General features: G+C 48.0%; 1 protein-coding gene across 8 annotated transcripts in view; it reads right to left on the bottom strand.

Moving 5' to 3' along the window:
- Window positions 1-18,972, bottom strand: part of PBRM1 (polybromo 1) — a 142,830-nt gene that overhangs the window by 28,167 nt on the left and 95,691 nt on the right. For 5 of the 8 annotated variants that reach the window (XM_073574310.1, XM_073574309.1, XM_073574312.1 and 2 more), the window contains exons 16-24: window positions 17,979-18,621; window positions 16,695-16,906; window positions 15,647-15,832; window positions 13,881-14,038; window positions 13,507-13,773; window positions 12,928-13,073; window positions 11,773-11,930; window positions 10,792-10,975; window positions 241-451 (exon numbers count right to left, since the gene is read on the bottom strand). In XM_073574310.1, the coding sequence (XP_073430411.1) occupies window positions 241-451; window positions 10,792-10,975; window positions 11,773-11,930; window positions 12,928-13,073; window positions 13,507-13,773; window positions 13,881-14,038; window positions 15,647-15,832; window positions 16,695-16,906; window positions 17,979-18,621 (2,165 nt within the window). The remainder of the gene's footprint in view (window positions 1-240; window positions 452-10,791; window positions 10,976-11,772; window positions 11,931-12,927; window positions 13,074-13,506; window positions 13,774-13,880; window positions 14,039-15,646; window positions 15,833-16,694; window positions 16,907-17,978; window positions 18,622-18,972) is intronic. The other 3 variants (XM_073574311.1, XM_073574314.1, XM_073574316.1) reach the window with 1 other exon arrangement.

Genomic DNA, 18,972 nt, shown 5'->3' with positions numbered 1-18,972 from the left:
GCTAACAGGGGGAACAAAACATAGAACCATATCACTTCCAATATCTAATGTTAAGTCCACTTTAAGGTCCTGGGGGATAAACATACGTTAAACCTGGTCTGAAATTCTGGTTGTAAGGTATCTGGACATTACAGAAAGTGCCCGATGAGGGCGACACGTGCTGCTCGGCAATGTAAACCCATCTGTAGAGCTTGGGTACCATGCAGATGTGTGCATTCTCCTGTGCGCCAGTTCCTTTACCTGCTGGGGAGGGTACTGCATGGGATCTAATTCACCGACTATGGTAGGTTGGAGCAGCGGATTAGTGGAGGCGTCCATCATATCTGTGTCATCATCCCCAATATCGTCTATGTCGTCATCTGCACCCTCCAGCTCGGCAAATTTGGCCTCTAAATCTTGGATCTTCTTTTCCAAGAGTGGAGAAGGTTCTTTTTGGGGAACAATGGGTTTCCTAAGAAAACGGACAGAATTATAATTACAGTCTGTTTCTCATTATATATATATATATATATATATTATATATATATATACATATACATACACACAGGGTGGGCCATTTATAAAGATGCAATCCAAAATGGCCGACTTTAAAATGGCCGCCATGGTCTTGAAAAGTTTCCCCCCTCCCATATACTAATGTGCCACAAACAGGAAGTTGATATCACCAACCATTCCCATTTTATTTAGGTTTATATATACAACCCCTGGCAAAAATTATGGACTCACCGGCCTTGGAGGATGTTCATTCAGTTGTTAAATTTTGTAGAAATAAAGGAAATCACAGACATGGCACAAAACTAAAGTCACTTCAAATGGCAACTTTCTGGCTTTAAGAAACACTAAAAGAAATCAAGAACAAAAAATTTGGTAGTCAGTAATGGTTACTTTTTTAAACCAAGCATAGGGGAAAAATTATGGAATCACTCAATTCTGAGGGAAAAATTATGCAATCATGAAAAACAAACCAACAAAAAAACACTCCAACACATCAGTAGTATTTTGTTGCACCACCTCTGGCTATTATAACAGCTTGCAGTCTCTGAGGCATGGACTTAATGAGTGTCACACAGGACTCTTCATCAATCTGGCTCCAACCTTCTCTGATTGCTGTTGCCAGATCAGCTTTGCAGGTTGGAGCCTTGTCATGGACCATTTTCTTCAACCTCCACCAAAGATAATTGGATTGAGATCCGGACTATTTGCAGGCCATGACATTGACCTTATGTGTCTTTTTTCTAGGAATGTTTTCACAGTTTTTTTTCTATGGCAGGATGCATTATCATCTTGAAAAATGATTTCATCATCCCCAAACATCCTTTCAATTGATGGGATAAGAAAAGTGTCCAAAACATCAACATAATCTTGTGCATTTATTGAAGATGTAATGACAGCCATCTCCCCAGTGCCTTTATCTGACATGTAGTCCCATATCACCAATGACTGTGGAAATTTGCATGTTCTCTTCAGGCAGTCATCTTTATAAATCTCATTGGAACGGCACCAAACAAAAGTTCCAGCATCACCTTGCCCAATGCAGATTCGCAATTCATCACTGAATAGGACTTTGATCCAGTCATCCACAGTCCATGATTGCTTTTCCTTAGCCCATTGTAACCTTGTTTCATTCTACTTAGGTGCTAATGATGGCTTTCGTTTAGCTTTTCGTTTAGCTTTTTTCTGTATGTAAATCCCATTTCCTTTAGGCGGTTTCTTACAGTTCCGTCACAGACGTTGACTCCAGGTTCCCCCCATTCGTTCCTCTTTGTTTTGTTGTGCATGTCCTGTTTTGGAGACATATTGCTTTAAGTTTCTCTTGACACTTTGATGTCTTCCTTGGTCTACCAGTATGTTTGACTTTAACAAACTTCCCATGTTGTTTGTATTTGGTCCAGATTTTAGACACAGCTGTGAACAACCAACATCTTTTGCAACATTGCGTGATGATTTACCCTCTTTTAAGAGTTTGATAATCCTCTCCTTTGTTTCAATTGACATCTCTCGTGTTGGAGCCATGATTCAGGTCAGTCCACTTGGTGCAACAGCTCTCCAAGGTGTGCTCACTCCTTTTTAAATGCAGACTAACGAGCAGATCTAATTAGATGCAGGTGTTAGTATTGGGAATGAAAATTTCCAGGGTAATTCCATAATTTTTTCCTCAGACTTGAGTGATTCCATAATTTTTCCCCTATGCTTGGTTTAAAAAAGTAACCATTACTGACCACCACATTTTTTGTTCTTGATTTCTTTTAGTGTTTCTTAAAGCCAGAAAGTTGCCATTTGAAATTACTTTAACTTTGTGCCATGTCTGTGATCGGCTTTTTTTCTACAAAATTAAACAACTGAATGAACATCCTCCAAGGCCCGTGATTTCATAATTTTTGCCAAAGGTTGTATAAATGGTCCACCCAGGTGTATCCATATAAATGGCCCACCCTGTATATAAGCATGGCAGTCAATGAGTTCAGCAGGCTGATTGGTTGCAGCGCTGTCAAGGTGATGTCAGCACTGCAGCCAATACCAGACAGCGAGAGCAGCTCCAGGGACATTGAGTTAAGCACTTTTTTTTTTTTCTAAAGCAAACTGCGCTCCAAGACTTTCTGAAAGTTGACCACCCCTTTAAAAGACTAGGACCCAGTGGTGGTCTTCAGTAAAATGCGACAATCAGCTACTATAGTGCTTAATTAGAAAATATCATTGCCGAATATTACATGCACAAATAATCAGCCCCTGACATTTTAATAAAAGGGAGTTTGGCAGCACAAAATGACTGTTCAAACCAAGCACAGGCGCTCAGTGCACCAGCAGTTCAGTGCACCATTCCATCTACTTCTGTTAGGTTAGAGCTGTCAATTAAGAAAAGGAAGGGGTAGATAGATGGAAAACAAGTAGGTGAGAAGCTGCACTGGACTGTTGGCCTCACCAGGTTGCACTGAGCGCCTGTGCTTGGGTTGAACAGTCATTTTGTGCTCACAGACTGCCTTAAAATACCATCACACTTTTGCAGCCTAAGGACACAATGCAGGAGGGGCCTATTGTAACATGTCCCATCTTGATGCATGATCACTTTAAAGGGGGGGTTTCCATGCGGCCGATATGGATGACCTATTCATAGGGCAGATCATCGATATCAGATTGATGGGGGTCCAACCGATCAGCTATTAGCAGCGGATGTAATGAGTGAACACAGCCCTGTGAACTGGGTAGCTGTCGTTCTAAGGTGCTGCAGCTCAGCTCCCATTGAAGGGTATAGGAGCTGATGCACCTTGTTGAGTCAGAATGAAAAAGTGTCTGTATTGCACATGAAATGTGGAGCCGGGAATGTACGCCAGGTGCATGTAGCTTTATAAATCCTGAACATTGTGTGGTATCAGATCAGCAATTACAGTATGTCTGTATTCACATTCATGGACATAATTAAAAATCTGCTGGGTAATTACCGTATGTTTCAGACTATAAGACACACTTTTCCCCAAAAAAAATTTTGAGGAAAAAGGAGATTTTTGTGTACTCACCGTAAAATCTCTTTCTCTTAGCCTTTAATTGGGGGACACAGAACCGTGGGGGTTATGCTGCTGTCCACTAGGAGGCGACACTATGCATAATCTGAAAAAGATTAACTTTGGCTCCTCCTCTGCAGTATACACCCCTGGACGGCGTCAGCCTTCTCCAGTTTTGTGCAAAAGCATTAGGAGGAATATACCAGAGACATAACCATGCCTGTAAGAAGGCTACTATAAACGAGCTCAAACAATATGAGAACCCAGCTCAAACAATATGAGAACCCAACCGTAACAACGGCCCGCAAGGGCAACAGGGTGGGAGCTGTGTCCCCCAATTAAAGGCTAAGAGAAAGAGATTTTACGGTGAGTACACAAAAATCTCCTTTACTCTGTCGCCTTATTGGGGGACACAGAACCGTGGGACGTCCCAAAGCAGTCCCTGGGTGGGAAGCAGTGGACGAATATTGTACTGACAGTTCCCTAAATTTGGGGTACTGCCGTCTGCAGGACCCGTCTACCCAGGCTCGCATACGCTGAGGACTGGGCATGCACTCTGTAGTGTTTTGTAAATGTGTGCAGGCTAGTCCAAGTGGCTGCCTTACACACTTGATGTGCCGAGGCTTGATGCTGAATGGCCCAAGAGGCCCCTACCGCCCGCGTAGAGTGAGCCGTGATACCGGCTGGAAGAGAATTGTTAAGGCGGTAAGCTTCTTGAATAGTGGACTTGATCCACCTAGCAAGGGTGGCTTTGGAAGCCGGTAGGCCCTTGCGAACGCCTTCTGGAAGAAGGAAAAGTGAATCAGACTTCCGGAAGGGAGCAGTCCTAGACACGTAAATACGCAATGCCCTGACAAGGTCAAGCGTATGCAGAGCCTTCTCCACTCTATGAACGGGAACCGGGCAAAGAGATGGTAGTGAGATTTTCTCATTGAGGTGGAAGGTGGACACAACCTTCGGAAGGAAGGATGGCACTGTACGGAGAACCACCTTGTCCTGATGAAAAACCAGGAAGGGTTGCCTGCAGGAAAAAGCTGAAAGTTCAGACACCCTGTGTAGCGAGTTGATTGCCACCAGGAAAAACCACTTCCTGTGATAGAAAGCGGAGTGAGACCTCCTTTTGGGGTTCAAAAGGAGGGGTCTGTAGTGCTGTCAAGACCAGGTTGAGGTCCCACGTCTCCGACGGATGTTTGTAGGTGGGAACCAATCGAGAAACCCCTTGGAGAAAAGTCTTCACTTGCGGCTTGTTAGCAATATGCCTCTGAAAGAGCACTGAAAGCGCTGACACTTGGCTCTTAAGCGAGCCCAGGGATAGCCCGGCGTCCAGGCCTGACTGACGGAAACCGAGGACCTTTGGAAGAGAATAGGGAAGTGGGATGTGCCCACGAGATTCGCACCATGTGAAGAAAACCCTCCAGGTATGATAGTAAATCTTGGCTGAAGTTGGCTTTCGAGCCCTGATCATGGTTTTAACAACGTCGAATGAAAAACCTGCTTGGGTCAAAAACCAGGTCTCAATGGCCACGAGGTCAAACTGAGAGCCCCTGATTTCTGGTGGAAGAACGGGCCTTGTGACAGAAGGTCGGGACGTGTGGGGAGATGCCAGGGAGCGTCTGCTGTGAGTTGCACTACGTCAGTTTGGAGCGAATAGGATGGTGGGAACACCCTCTTGTTTGATCTTCCTCAGGACTCTGGAAATCAGGGGAAGGGGTGGAAAATGTACAGAAGCTGGAACTGGGTCCCGTCCTGAACCAGGGCATCTGCTCCGAGCGACTGCGGATCGCGCGTCCTGGCCATGAAATTGGGAACTTTGGCATTGAGATGGAATGCCATCAGAACCACGTCCGGGGTCCCCCAATGATGGCAGATCTGATGGAAAACTTCGGGATGGAGAAACCACTCCCCCGAGTCCATTCCTTGACGGCTGAGATAGTCGGCTTCCCAGTTGTCCACACCCGGAATGAGGACCGCAGAGAGTACCGACCTCGCATCCTCCGCCCAGTGTAGGATACGTGTTACTTCGTTCATCGTCTGGATGCTGCGGGTGCCGCCTTGATGGTTCACGTATGCCACGGCCGTGGCATTGTCCGACTGCACTCTGATATGACAGTCTGCTAGCAAGTGATGGAAGGCTTTCAATGCCAGGAAGATGGCCCGAATTTCCAGGATGTTGATGGGCATGGTCACTTTCATTGGTGACCACTTGCCTTGCGCTCTGTGATGTAGGTGTACCGCGCCCCAACCCGTAAGGCTTGCACCGGTGGTCAAAACCTTTCAGTGACCGGAGAGAAAGGATTTTCCCATTGCAAGCGAGGTTGGCTGGAGCCACCAGTGCAGGGACCTCCTGGTTTTCGCTGATAACAGGAACTCTCTGTTGAGGGAGAACAGATTCCTGTCCCAGGACTTGAGGATGGGGTCTGAGGTGAAACTGGGCAAATGGTACCGCCTCCATTGCCGTTGCCATCCTGCCCAGTCCGCTGGTGGCATACCGGAGAGATCGGGGAAAACCACGGAGGAGAGTGTGAACTCCCAAACGAACTCCCAAACGGAGGGCCAGTGCCTTGTCCCTGGGGAGGATCACCAGACCCCTGGAGGTGTCGAATAGCATCCCCAGGAAGGTCAGAGACTGACTCGGGGTAGTCGAGGACATCTGTAAATTGACTAACCATCCCAGGCGACTCAGAGTGTCGATCGTGATTGAGACGTTGACCTCGCAGTCCTTGAAGGTGAGGGCCTTGATGAGAAGGTCGTCCAGGTATTGAACGACTACTATGCCTCTGGAGTGCAGAACGTCCATGGTAGCTGCCATATCCTTTGTAAATGTTCTGGGAGCCGTGGCGAGACCAAACGGGAGGGCCACAAACTGGTAATGGTCTTGGTTGATTGCGAGTTTGAGAAATCTCTGATGGGCGGAGCAATCGGTATATGCAGGTATGCGTCCTGTATGTCTATGGAGGCGAGATATTCTCCTTCCTCCATGGACGCAACGATTGACCGGAGGGATTCCATGCGAAGGTGACGAACTCAGACATACTTATTGAGTTGCTTGAGGTCTAGTATGGGTCGGACGCTGCCTCCCTTTTTGGGCACCATGAACAGGTTGGAGTAGAACCCTCGTAAGCGCTCGTCTGCTGGAACCGGTATTATGACTCCTGCTTGCAGGAGGGATGAAACCGCTTGATGGAAAGCTCGAGCTTTGAGTGGAGGTTTTGGAGGGACAGAGACAAAAAACCTGTGCGGTGGGCTGGTAGTAACTCGATCTTGTATCCTCAAGACACTATTTCCTTGACCCACCTGTCTTCTGTAATAGGCAGCCAGACCTGCTGAAAGAGTAGCAGTCGTCCGCCTACAAGTGGGGTGTTTTCCGGAGGGGATGAGTAATGATGAATGAAAAGTCTGAGCTTTCCCTCCCTTGGATTTTGCCTGGCTTGCCTATGACTGCCAGTTTCTGTCCGGCCTCTGTGCCGCCCGTGTGTTGTCCATGCGAGGGGAACTGTTATGATTTTGTGCCGGGCGCGAGACGGACTAGCCTGAAGAATTCCGAAAGGATCGGAAACGAGATTAATTACGTCTTTCAAACGTGCGTTTTGGTTTTAGCTGAGGGAGGGAAGTACTTTTACCCCCGGTAGCATTGGATATCATTGTATCCAGCTTTTCACCAAAAGGACGGCCCCTGAAGTACGGGAGATTTGTTAGGGACTTTTTTAAGGCCGCATCCGCCTTCCATTCTCCTAGCCAGAGAATATGCTGGATTGTGATGGCGTCTGATGCTATTCCCGCTACACCTCTTGCGGAATCCAACGCTGCATGGACCATATAATCTGCCACTACTGCAATTTGCACCGCCTGGTCCGCCAGCTGAGGATTTGAAGCTTGGAGGCCCTGTTGTAATAGATCAGCCCAGGCCATAATGGCCTTGGCTGCCCAAACTGAAGCAAATGCAGGAGCCAAAGAGGCACCTGCCGCCTCAAAGATTGAACGAGCCATGCGTTCTACCTGTCTGTCTGCTGCGTCCTTGAGGGTTGAGCTGTCCGGCAGCGAGAGAAGCGTTTGTGCTGCCAGCCTAGAGACTGGAGGATCCACTTTAGGCGGATCTGTCCAATCCTTAGTGTCCTTCTGTGGGAAGGGGTACTTTGCTTTCAAGTATTTGCGATTGGCGAATTTTTTCTCAGGCTGCGAAAAATGCTTAGAAAGTATTTTTTTTTTAAATTCCGGGTGATCAGGAAAGACCTCAGATGGTTTCTGAACACTTTCAAAGGAAATCTTGTGTTCTGGTACTTCAGGGGTTGGATCAGAAAAGTCTAGTACCCGAAGGGTGGAAGAGATTATATCCTCAACTAGCGCAGTATTGCTAGGGGGACAAGGGAGCAGAGCGTTCCTTGTTTCGTTATCTGAGTTGGAGTCACATATGCCCTCTGAGTCTTGCGCATCGCTAAGGAGCTCCATAGCGGGCGAACTAGGGCTGTTCTGTGGTCTGGGATCGTTGTGGAGATCCACATTGTCTCTCTCTATCAGGGGACGGTCTCGGTGACCTGTAGCCACTGTGCCTCTCCCTGGAGGGGGACGACCTAGTGCTATGTGAGGACGCAGATGAACGCGACCTGTGGGTCCGCTTACGTCTCGAACTGTCGTAAGCCGCCTGTTCCTGATACCGGACGCCCCTTTGCTGGGTAACGTTCATAGCCGAGACGTGACCCTGCAGAGCCTGCAGTAGTGTGGAGGTCAGGTTATCTATAGACTTTGTCATAGACTGCGACATCTGAGTCGTCCATTCCGGCGCAGTAGCGGCCGCAGAAGCGTTTTCTTTGGGTACAGTCCCGGCAGTGCGGGTACGTGCTGTCGCTGGGGAGAGTGGCCTTGCAGGCTGTGCAGACTGCGTAAAAGCAGTCTTGCCTGAGAGCCCGACATAGTACCTATTCGCAGAGGCCCTACCGGGGTATCTACGCAGAGGAAAGGAGGAGTAGGGGAGCGTTATAGGTTACAGGAACTCACAGCTGAGTACAAAGAACCCAGCTGTGATCTTACCCCACCGGTGCTCCCCCTAGGTCCAGCACTGATAAATCCCACGTCTTGTGCCCCCCAGAGACTGCTGTGCTGCCTTCAGTTTCTTCAGGTGCAGCAAGATGGCCACCGGATTCTGAGGTGGAGGGGGAAGGGGGCGGAGAGCTGAAAAGGGCGCGCGGAGCTATGTAAAAGCGCGCCCTTCCTGTCTCGATCCGCCCCTTCTATGACACTGTACTGTCATTTTTCGTCATCCGGGGGGCGGGAATAAGGCGGCGACTTCGGCTAGGCCGAAGCCGCGGCCTAAATTTGATAGCTCATGCCCAGAAGGGCTCCAGGACGGCGCGGTTGTCCGGGGGAGGGTCGGATTCCAACCAGACCCCCCCCGGATTGAACGGTAGGCTAGCGGTGGGGACATGAGCGCCACCTGGGCCCTGTGGGGGGTCCCTTTGAGGCACTATGCAGCTGGTGCTGCCGCAGAGACAGGGGTGCCGGGAGCCCTGTCTCTGACAAGTGCCATGCCTGCCTGCACCTCCCCCCGGTCCAAACAGGAGCCCGCAGCTGGGCTGGGGTCCCTGGACATGTAAGTGGCCGAATGGTGCCTGGTACAGGCCCTACCTGCGGTGTCTCGACCTAATGCCCCCAGAAGGGGATTAGGGAGGGTGCAGCTGTCACCGTCAGGGGGCTTCGTCCTACCCTCGACCTCAACCCAGAGCCCAAGGAACTGGGGAAGGAGGGGGGGGCCTCGACTTCGAACCAGTACCCGAGGGACTGGGGAAGGAGCGACATGGGGAAGAGCCATCTCGACCTCAACCGGGTACCCCTTAATAGGGGACCGAGGAGGGAGCCATGCCGGGAGTCTCACTGGAGACCCACTTTTCTTCATCTGTAATCCGTTGAAAAAATTAAGGAAAAAAACGGAAGAGAGAAAAAAATCTTAGGTGTGCCTCCTTGCGACACTAAGCAAAAACTGGAGAAGGCTGACGCCGTCTAGGGGTGTATACTGCAGAGGAGGAGCCAAAGTTAATCTTTTTCAGATTATGCATAGTGTCGCCTCCTAGTGGACAGCAGCATAACACCCACGGTTCTGTGTCCCCCAATAAGGCGACAGAGTAATAGGGGGTGCGTCTTATAGTGCGAATGCAGGCTTACCGGGGGAAGGGTTTGCGGCAGCAGAGGTGCGGTGGGCGGTACGGTGTGCACCTAAGCAGGTTCCCATCCTAAGGTGAGGTGACGCTGCGGCCCGGTGTCCACAGGGAGCAGAGCCGGGTTAATCACGGGTTTCTCGGTGGCGGCGGCCATCTTCCTGAAGCCACGCATGCGCAGATTGTGTGCTCTGCTTCCCGGGACTCCAGGAAAATGGCCATGGGAGGCTGCGCATGAGCAGACTGAGATAACCGCGGCCATTTTCCTGAAGCTGAGGGCTCAGATTGAAATCTCGGCTTCAGGAAAATGGCCACCGCAATCTCCATCTGCGCACGCGCAGCCTCCCGCGGCCATTTTCTTGAAGCCCCGGAAAGCAGAGAACTCAATCTGTGCACGCGTGGCCTCAGGAAGGAGGCCGCCACTACCGAGAAACCCGTGATTAGCCCAGCTCTGCTCGCCTTGGAAAATGGGCCGCGGCGCCACCTCACCTGAGGAAGGGACCCTGCTCAGGTGCACGTCGTACAGCCCCTCAGCATCACCACACCTCTGCCGCCGCCACACCATTGCCGCAACCCCCCATAGACACCAGGCCACGGCGTCGCCACATTTCTTGCATCCAAAGGAAGGGACTCTGCTAAGGTACACTCCCCACAGCCCACACCGAACATCAGCATTGCCGCACCGCTGACACCAGACCCCGTAACTGCAGCATTGCCCCACTTCTCTTATCCTGAGGAAGGGACCATGCCTCCTGTGACACTGCCGTACCACCGCCGGCCCTCAGGTGAGATACCTTAAATTCGGACAATAAGGCGGACCCCCATCTTATAAAAATCTTTTTTTCTGTTATTTTCCACCCCAAAATTTGGGGTGCGTCTTATAGTCCGAAAAATACGGTAGCATAAACTCAAAATATAAAAGTTCTCCTAATACAAGAAAAGGGGTTTCATATCTCCGATTATGGATACATAAACTGAGCCTGTGTGTAATGACTTAAGACCGATGTTTTGATGTCGCATCCTTCGCCCTTTGCATCCAGAAAAGTTTAAGAGAAGTTCTGGAAAGTTTTGTGACATCTGGGACGTTCACTTGATACTCACTTATATCAGGGCTGCAGGGAGGAGAGATCGCAGTGGTTGTATTTTACCTGAAATAATAAATTTCGTCATCCACCACCTTGGCCGATAGAGAAAACCTTTTCAGCCCTTTAAACCTCTTCATCTGCTTGTCGCTCTCGTTGTAGCGACTTTCGCACAGAAGCACATCGTTCTCAGGGATTTCCGTCGGACGGCAAGACAGGAAGTCCTTGAAGGATAAAACGGCACACTTTCCTGGAAAAAAAAAAAAAAAAAATAGCTGAAGCTCTGACAAAAGGGAGTGTCATCCCCAAATCCAACACACATCAGTTATCTAGCCCTGTAGGGGAATTTGGCCCTATATAAATCACACCCACTTTGGCTCCTTGGTGCACTCTTGGAGTGGCCGAGAGCTCCACCTGTCAATCAGCGTGCGGTGCACCTCTGCTTAGCGTGCAGCACACCACCGCTTAGCATGCAGCGCACCTCCGCTTAGCTTGATTGACAGCGTGCTTGCATGCCGTGACCGAGAGCTGTCTGAACTTAATTGCCGGCCCTGTAATGGCTCGCTATGGGTAAGCGAGCGCTGTCAATCAAGCTAAGAAAAGGTGCGCTGCATGCGGATTGAGGGAGCAGGATAGTGGCCACACCGGCAGTACACCAACAAACCTTCATTTATATAAGAAATAAAGTAAACCATAAAAAAAAAAAAAAAAAAAAAAAAAGTGAAATATAATTTATATTGCAGGTATGAGTTTTGTGGGGGCAACACATTAGTGAAGACATTGAGCCTTCATCATTATGAAAGATATAATTGCAGAACCTCTCATTTCACCCATCAGGTGTTATAAGAAAAAGCTGCAAGTCGGGGAAGTGAAGTCAACCAGACAGCCAGCAGGTATCATGTAAGTGTCCTATTCTAATACCCAGAACACAAGCATGATAGCTGCCAGGCAACTGACGCTGGTCTTGAACACGGACCCACCTGGCCTGATGCAGAAAAGAGACGCTGCTGCACATCCCCTTTAAGCAGAGGTACAAGGCATAATCACCTAAAATGCAGGTCATGGGGCAGGCCTCTTCTAGGTTACTCAGGAACACTTCTTTCTTGTAAAACATTTTAGTTGGCTCATGAATGGTCTCTTCGGGGTGAATAAATATTGGTCCAAAGAAATACGCTGCTCCGTCTCGAAGCCACATTTTTTCGATCCTAAAAGAAGAAAAACTACAAAGTTTGACTGATTAAACCTTTAAGGTCAAGAATCAGATTTAGTGGTGTTGAAATGACAAAAAGGGTAAAAATCGGGTCCTTTACAAGATTTGTAAATCCCCTAAATGAGGAAATATTTCTTTATCACAGAATGTTGTTATTTATCACACACATAACACATCCCAGCATATTATGCAGCACAGACAAAAGAGGACACAGCTGCTTCTGAAAGGTTGATCTGCAAGTGGAGGACATAACTGTATCTAAACAGCTAATCTGAGCCTCTCAATACATACATACGTAGCCATTCAACTACGTTAATGAAGTTGGCTGGCAGCATTTTTGCTTCAGCTTCTAGACACTTCCTGCTGCTCCGTAACACACAGCAATCCATCTTACATAAATACATTTAGCATCAAGTAACACTGCAGCACAAATCTCCTGTGTGACATGCTGCACACTCAGTTTCCCACACAGAATGATATCTCTCAAAAGCAGGAAGTCTTAGAGCTGTCAAAACTGTGAATCAGTGGAGAGCCCGACTTCAGACCCCTTCTCTTAAAGGGCCGCAGCTTTCATAGTCAAACAAGATACTTTTTTTTTCTTTTACTAACAATTAATATTTAAAAAAAAATGTTTTATAGTTTAGTTTCTTTTTACTTCATGAACTTTCCCCAAGGTCTTTTGTAAGGTTGGTCATTGTATTCATTGATGATAGGGGGCTGTCACCCATCACTTATAAGCTGGCAGCCTACTAGCATCAGAGCTGCCAACGTAGATTGATGCTACAGTTTCCTGGTGATGGTACTTTCTATGGAACTTTCAGTACTTATATTTTCAGCATTTTATAACCTTTTTTTTGCATCAAGTAATTTTTTATTAAAGCTTTCAAACAAAAGCAATACAGGCAAAAAAATAATATATCCCCCCCTTCTTCAACATAATCCCCTTATTCCCATATACATATGTAACTGGTATTTCCTCCAGATTTATTTACCTGCCCACTCTTGGCCTTACTAATCCATGAGACTTGATAAACACACAATCCCCAACCTTCAGCCACATGTCATTGTACCGGAGCTGCTCGTAATAGTAGCAACCAGGTTCCCCATTGGGCATATCGACAGGTACATCTTCCTTCTCCTGGAAAGAAAAAAAAAAATAGATAAGAGTATTGCTGATACTTTTATAGATGAGATCTATCGATAAAGAGGTTTCACAAAACCTGTCCCCCTGTCTGCAATTTGCTTAAACTGTGCATTACTCACCCTCCCCGGGTCCGCTGCAGAGGCTCGGTTCCTCCTCCCAGTGTCTGTTATTGGCTGCAGCGCTGAAGTCACATCGACAGCGCTGCAATCAACAAATAAGTTGTAGTGAAAAGCCGCTCAGTTATTGACTGCAGCGTCGTCGATGTGACGTCGGCGATGCAGCCAATAACAGACACTGGGCACAATAGAAGAGACTTGGCACCGGACTTGGGGATGCAGCCAGGGGACTAAGGATTTCTCGAAGCTAGGAAACCTGATTACACAAATATACAAAAGGTTCTGCCAACCTAGAGGAAAAGGACACAAACCTTTTCCAGGCAGATTGTGATATCCTCATCCTTGGTGTCCTCCATGTTTTCGGAGACGGCATCTTCATCCACCTTATCTTTATGGGCAAACACCGAGGCCACCCTCACCACCGGCAGAGGGATGTCTCTGGGCCTGAACCGCACGGAACTGACGGGCATGGTCCACAACTTAATCTTCTTGAAGGATTTGGTTTTGGCAGAGTACCGGGATTCACACACGTACACGTCCTCGTCTCTGAAGCTGTCGGGGCAGATTTTGAAGTATTCCTGTGCAGATAGAAACGGATTACTGATCAACCAAAGAGAACAGCCCCCTTGTAACTGTCCAGACGCAGGGGCTGCAATAGTACAGAGGAACGAGAAGAAACCCTCACCTTCACAAACATCACCACGCATTTGCCGAGGATCTTATTTACAGGCACCTTGCTGTAATAATCGCTCTTGAACACTTCCTTCTGTAAGAACTTACGAGTGGCCAGATGAAAGGTTTCTTTAGGGCGATAGAACCAACAGCCGTACAACCACTTCTCACCTGCCAAAAAGAGGTCATTATTATTATTTTTACACAATCACAGTTTTTAATGCTGCAGCTCTTTGAATGCTGAGCTCTGAATAACCCCACCCACACCCCTGATTGGCAGCTTTTTGTGTACACTGTGCATAGGCAGAAAGCTGCCAATCAGTTCTCAGGATGTGGTTGGACTAGGAGGCACTAGACACCTAGTCCTATAGTGATAATATCTGCATGGGAATGGTCAGCCGTGATATGCTCAACAACCATGTTGTTCCTAGAAGCCATCTTGGGCACACTAATGAGATGCAGTTTCTGAAGTTCTCCTCGGACTGAAGGCATACATAATGTAAGTGTCACTAATAAGTATAGAAAACCATGTGTCCATGTGCTTCAGCTCACTGCCGTATGTATCTGCTCAGTTGTGCTTCTCTAATAAACCTTCAAGAACCATCTGCAGTGTCTTCTCAGACTTTCCTACAATCGCCTCCTGATGAAACCCCGATTTTATTGAAACAACAACACACAGTCTAGTAAGTGACACATCGCCGGAATCAGGGTCTCTGACTCAGCAGATTTTTGCCAAGTAATCTGAGAGCAGCGTAATGCAGATAGATTCCCTTTAAGTCAGAAATATCAGATCAGTGGTGGCCCGACACCAGGCAGCCCCTAGCGATCAGCGGTGGCCAGATGTAAGCAGTGTACGGAGTCGGACAGCACACTTCCATACCCTTGTGAATTTCACTTCTCATTACTGATGTGATCTGCAGCACCAGAGAGAGGAAACTACACAGTACGGAGCTGTGGTGATCCGGCTCTGGGTAATGTGCACTTCTGACTGTCACTGGACCTGCTAACAGGTGATTGGTAGGGGAGCAGGGGGAACATTAAAATCAAAGTTCTAGACAATGCCTTTACAGGGCTATTTTCATTTCTATTCATGGAAAAGGGATAACTTGCTGATTACTGGGATCTGATCACTGGGACCCCACTAGTCCAGTGCCATGGACTCCGTGCAGAACTGGTTCAGTGCATGCACAGCAGCTACTCCATTAAAATGGGGCTCCTGTTCCCCTGATCAGAAGGGGTCCTTGTTTAATGACCACCAGAGATCCAAAAATTGTCACTTAAAATGTGCAATACTGGAAACAATGCTTTTAAAAGGGTTTGTCCACTTTTGGGGGCAATTTTTATTTACTCTTTGCTAAATGCATATATAATCCTTTTTGTAATTCAGTTTCATTCTGCACTGTTTCCCTTCTAAAGCTTCTCTCTCTCTGTCTATTGCTGGCTACAGAATGAGTTAACCGAGAATCCATCAGCGAGCTATTATGGACAGTCCAACAGGAGAGTTTCTAACACTTATATGTCCTTTTCTCAGCTACTTTCAGCTGATTTATGACCAGAGACTGCATCAAAGCTGAATGTGCTGGAAACAAAGAGCCTGTAAAAGCCAAAGGGGGAAACATGTTTTTTAATTAACTGAAACCGAATTTCAAAACTGATCTTCAGCCCCATATGCAGGCATTTAAGGAGACACAAAGTTGCTCCCCAGAGGAGGATAACCCACTTCTGTATCCCAGTATGGCCGTCCTCCTGTCTGGGAACGTCCATCACCCATGTCCGTACCTGCGTTGTCCTCCCAGAGGCGCTCGATGCAGACAATGTGAGGTTGGAGATTGGCCTCCGCGGGCTCCACATACACATAGTCACCCACGTGGTACATGCTGTTCTTAAAGCTACAGTCCTGGCTATAGGTTCGGTATTGTCCAGACTGGCCAGAAACCCCTCCAGGATCTTCACTTTTTTCAGCTTCTTAACAAAAGGAGGATAAATAAGAAATTCGGAATCGCCATTATGGGTTATGTCATGAATATGCGGATAGCCTTTAAATGTTCCGTACATGTAAATGCCGCATCAATCAGGAGTCAAATATATCTTTTAACTTAGATTTCGGGACCCCACTACATATAGTGATTATACATTGGATTAAAGGGAATCTGTCACCTATTTTTTTTGCCTATCAGGTCCGGTTCGGGTCCGGAGGGAGTCGCGGTCTGGTCCGGCGCCTCCCATCTTGTAGCGGTGACGTCCTCTTCTTTCCTACCCGTTGCGGCTCCGGCGCGCTGCTCTGCCCTGTTAAGGGCAAAACAGAGTACTGCAGTGCGCAGGCACTGGACCTCTTCAGGCGCCTGCGCAATGCCGTACTCTGCTCTGCCCTCAACAGGGCAGAGCTGCGACGGGCAGGAAAGAAGAGGACGTCACCGCTACAAGATGGGAGGCGCCGGACTGGACCGCGACTCCCTCCAGGCCCGATCCGGACCGCCCCCGGGTGAGTATAATCTAACTCTTTTTTTCTTATCTTTCAGGTTACATTGGGGGCTTATCTACAGCATTACAGAATGACACCAAGTCGACCATGCTGCAGCCAATCAGCGAGCTTAGCGGCTTTGTCTCAGTAGACATTACAAGCTGCTGAGTTCACCGATTGTAGTCATGACCCATCTTTTATACTGGGAGCAGCAGTGGACCCAGGGAGGATGACTAAAGCACAATTTGGTTAATGGTTTGGTTAATGGTCTCGGAGCATCAATTGAGGGGGTTTGTAGCCATGGAACAGACACAGACCTAGCAACGACCATGGTGCAAAAGATGGGCAATAAACTGATGACTGTACCTTTCTTCTCCTCCTCTCTCTTGACCTTGTCTTCTTCTAATTCTCTCGGCAGCTTTTCTTTCTTTTCCTTTTCTACGTCATTGTGGAGGTGCTTGGTCGTGTAGCTCAAGGCTGGAGAAAGAAGGATCTCGCCGTTTTTGCAAAGCTCGTCTCTTATTTTAATAAAGAACTGCTGAAGCTCCACCGAGTCCTCATAGATCTCAGAGTCCGTCCTTTGTAGAAAACAGGAAGGTAATAAGTACATTGAGGTCGTGCCATGATTACACCGGTCAGCGGAGGAGAGGGGGGGAATCCAGCACCTCTCACTTTCACATAGGTAGGCAACATGGCTTCTATAGCCACATCTCATGCACACATCCCATCCTAATTATTGGGATAAGCTTAAGATACCAGGGTGTGCAGGACGAGAGGTGGCCGCGCAGGAGGAGAGGAGGCCGCGCAAGTGCGCAGATGGAGAGGTGGCGGCGCACAATAACCCTTGATCTAGAGATTGGCACGTGTCTTAGTGGTGGGACCTGCCTTTATCAGACATTTGCTATAAAATGTTTCAAATGTGAATTCCCCTTTCATTACTGTTCCACTGACTGTACAGTGTTGACTATAGCCGCATGCCCACCCTCCACATATACCACCCATCGAGTCATTGCTTTAATCATACCAAGCAACTAGAGATGATAGCTTCTACTGGCAGGACCCTGGTGAAGTGGCCATATCAATATTCAGTGGCCACTATACAGGAGCCTTGTGGTCTGCCTCCTACTTGCAGGCATCCACGATTAACTGGCTGGTGTGATTCCATTGCTGCGGCGTGATGCACACTCGCCATTGCGCCAGGCCGGCTAATCAAAAGAGGATGTCGGTGGTTCGTATGGGTCCTGTACAGCAGCCGCAGAATACGGACCCAGTCCCTTCATCAGGAGCCCGAGAATCAATTTGCTCATCTCAACCATCAGATGTTTGAAACGACTGACAAATCTCCTTTGAGGTACCTCTCCGGGAACAAAAAACAATGACATTAAAGTAGCCCTGACAGCTGCTGCAGAATTTCTTTGTCATGAGTCACCCCCTTCACTTCAGAAAGGCGTTCTGCATCAGCTGTAGTGTCCTTTATAAAGCATGGTATTTGGTCCCAGAGGTTGCAGCGTCTTTGAGAAGATGAAGGGGGAGTTTCATGTTCTGCAAGGTGCGCTAATCAGTATAGCATAATGCCTTCTAAGCTGCGGAACATCTTTGTGAACTGAAATGAAAAGATGTGCTTATATGTAAAAACGGTGGCACATTTACCGATTCATTCGCCGAGCCCTTTCCAGAACCTCAAACATGTGCTCCTGGAAGAGATCGAGCCTTCGGTATCGATTGTTTTCAACATTTTTTCGGATAATCTCAAAAGTCAGAGGAGGCCTCTTCGGGAATCTCGGATCAACCGCAAGAATTTCAGCCAGAGAATCACTGTAACATCGCCCTTCATCGTCTTGATGGCTCATCATGGACACAAAGAGGTTGTGGATCAGCTCCTGGATGAGCAACGTAACATTAGGGACATGGGAGTCCTCGTCTCCTTCGATGTCCCTGCGGGTCTCCAGTAGGACCTTATGGAGGACTAAGGCGTCCTTGTAAATCAGGGACTCGGGCTCATTGTAGGTGCAGGCGTTATTAAACATGATGACAAAGTCCTCGCACATGGCATCAATATCCTGGTACTTGTTGGCCATTATGTGACTCCGGATCTTTTCCATGTCGATGGGCTTTTTGATTGTCACATAGTAGTCCGGGAGCTCGGAGCGGGAAGGAAGACGCAGAAAGATGGCGCTGAGTCGCCGGCCACGCTTGTCTGTGTAATTCTTCACGGCTTCGTAGACTTCGTTCAGTTTCTGCTGCATCGGGCTAAGATATTTTGTTTTCTTTGGAGAAACTCCACTTTTTCTACCTACATAAAATAAACATTTTTACATTTTTGATAATAGCAGACATAGAAAATAGGGTACCTGTGTAGGGGAGGTAAGGCAAGAAAGCGGCCGGCCAGTGCATTACTCACCCCGGGGTCGTCACCAGTCTTGCAGAAATATTATCACATCTATAAAGTAACTTATGCCACCCATCACTGGCCTCAGAGGTTCCCTCGTCATGTAACACACATGACTGCCTGCAGCGGTCACATGAATTATGGATGGTTGCCTAGGCAAAGAGTGCAGTGCTTATAAGCTCTTTGCTATAGAGCTTGTAAGCGTTGCTCTGGAGCTGACCTTATAGTGCAACGTAGAAGGGTGCACAGTTCAGC

The sequence above is a fragment of the Dendrobates tinctorius genome, unplaced genomic scaffold, assembly GCF_039654945.1.
Source record: "Dendrobates tinctorius isolate UK_male_01 unplaced genomic scaffold, ASM3965494v1 ptg000038l, whole genome shotgun sequence".
Taxonomy (NCBI): domain Eukaryota; kingdom Metazoa; phylum Chordata; class Amphibia; order Anura; family Dendrobatidae; genus Dendrobates; species Dendrobates tinctorius.
The sequence above is the reverse complement of the archived record's forward strand: the minus strand, read 5'-3'. Positions and strand labels throughout refer to the sequence as shown.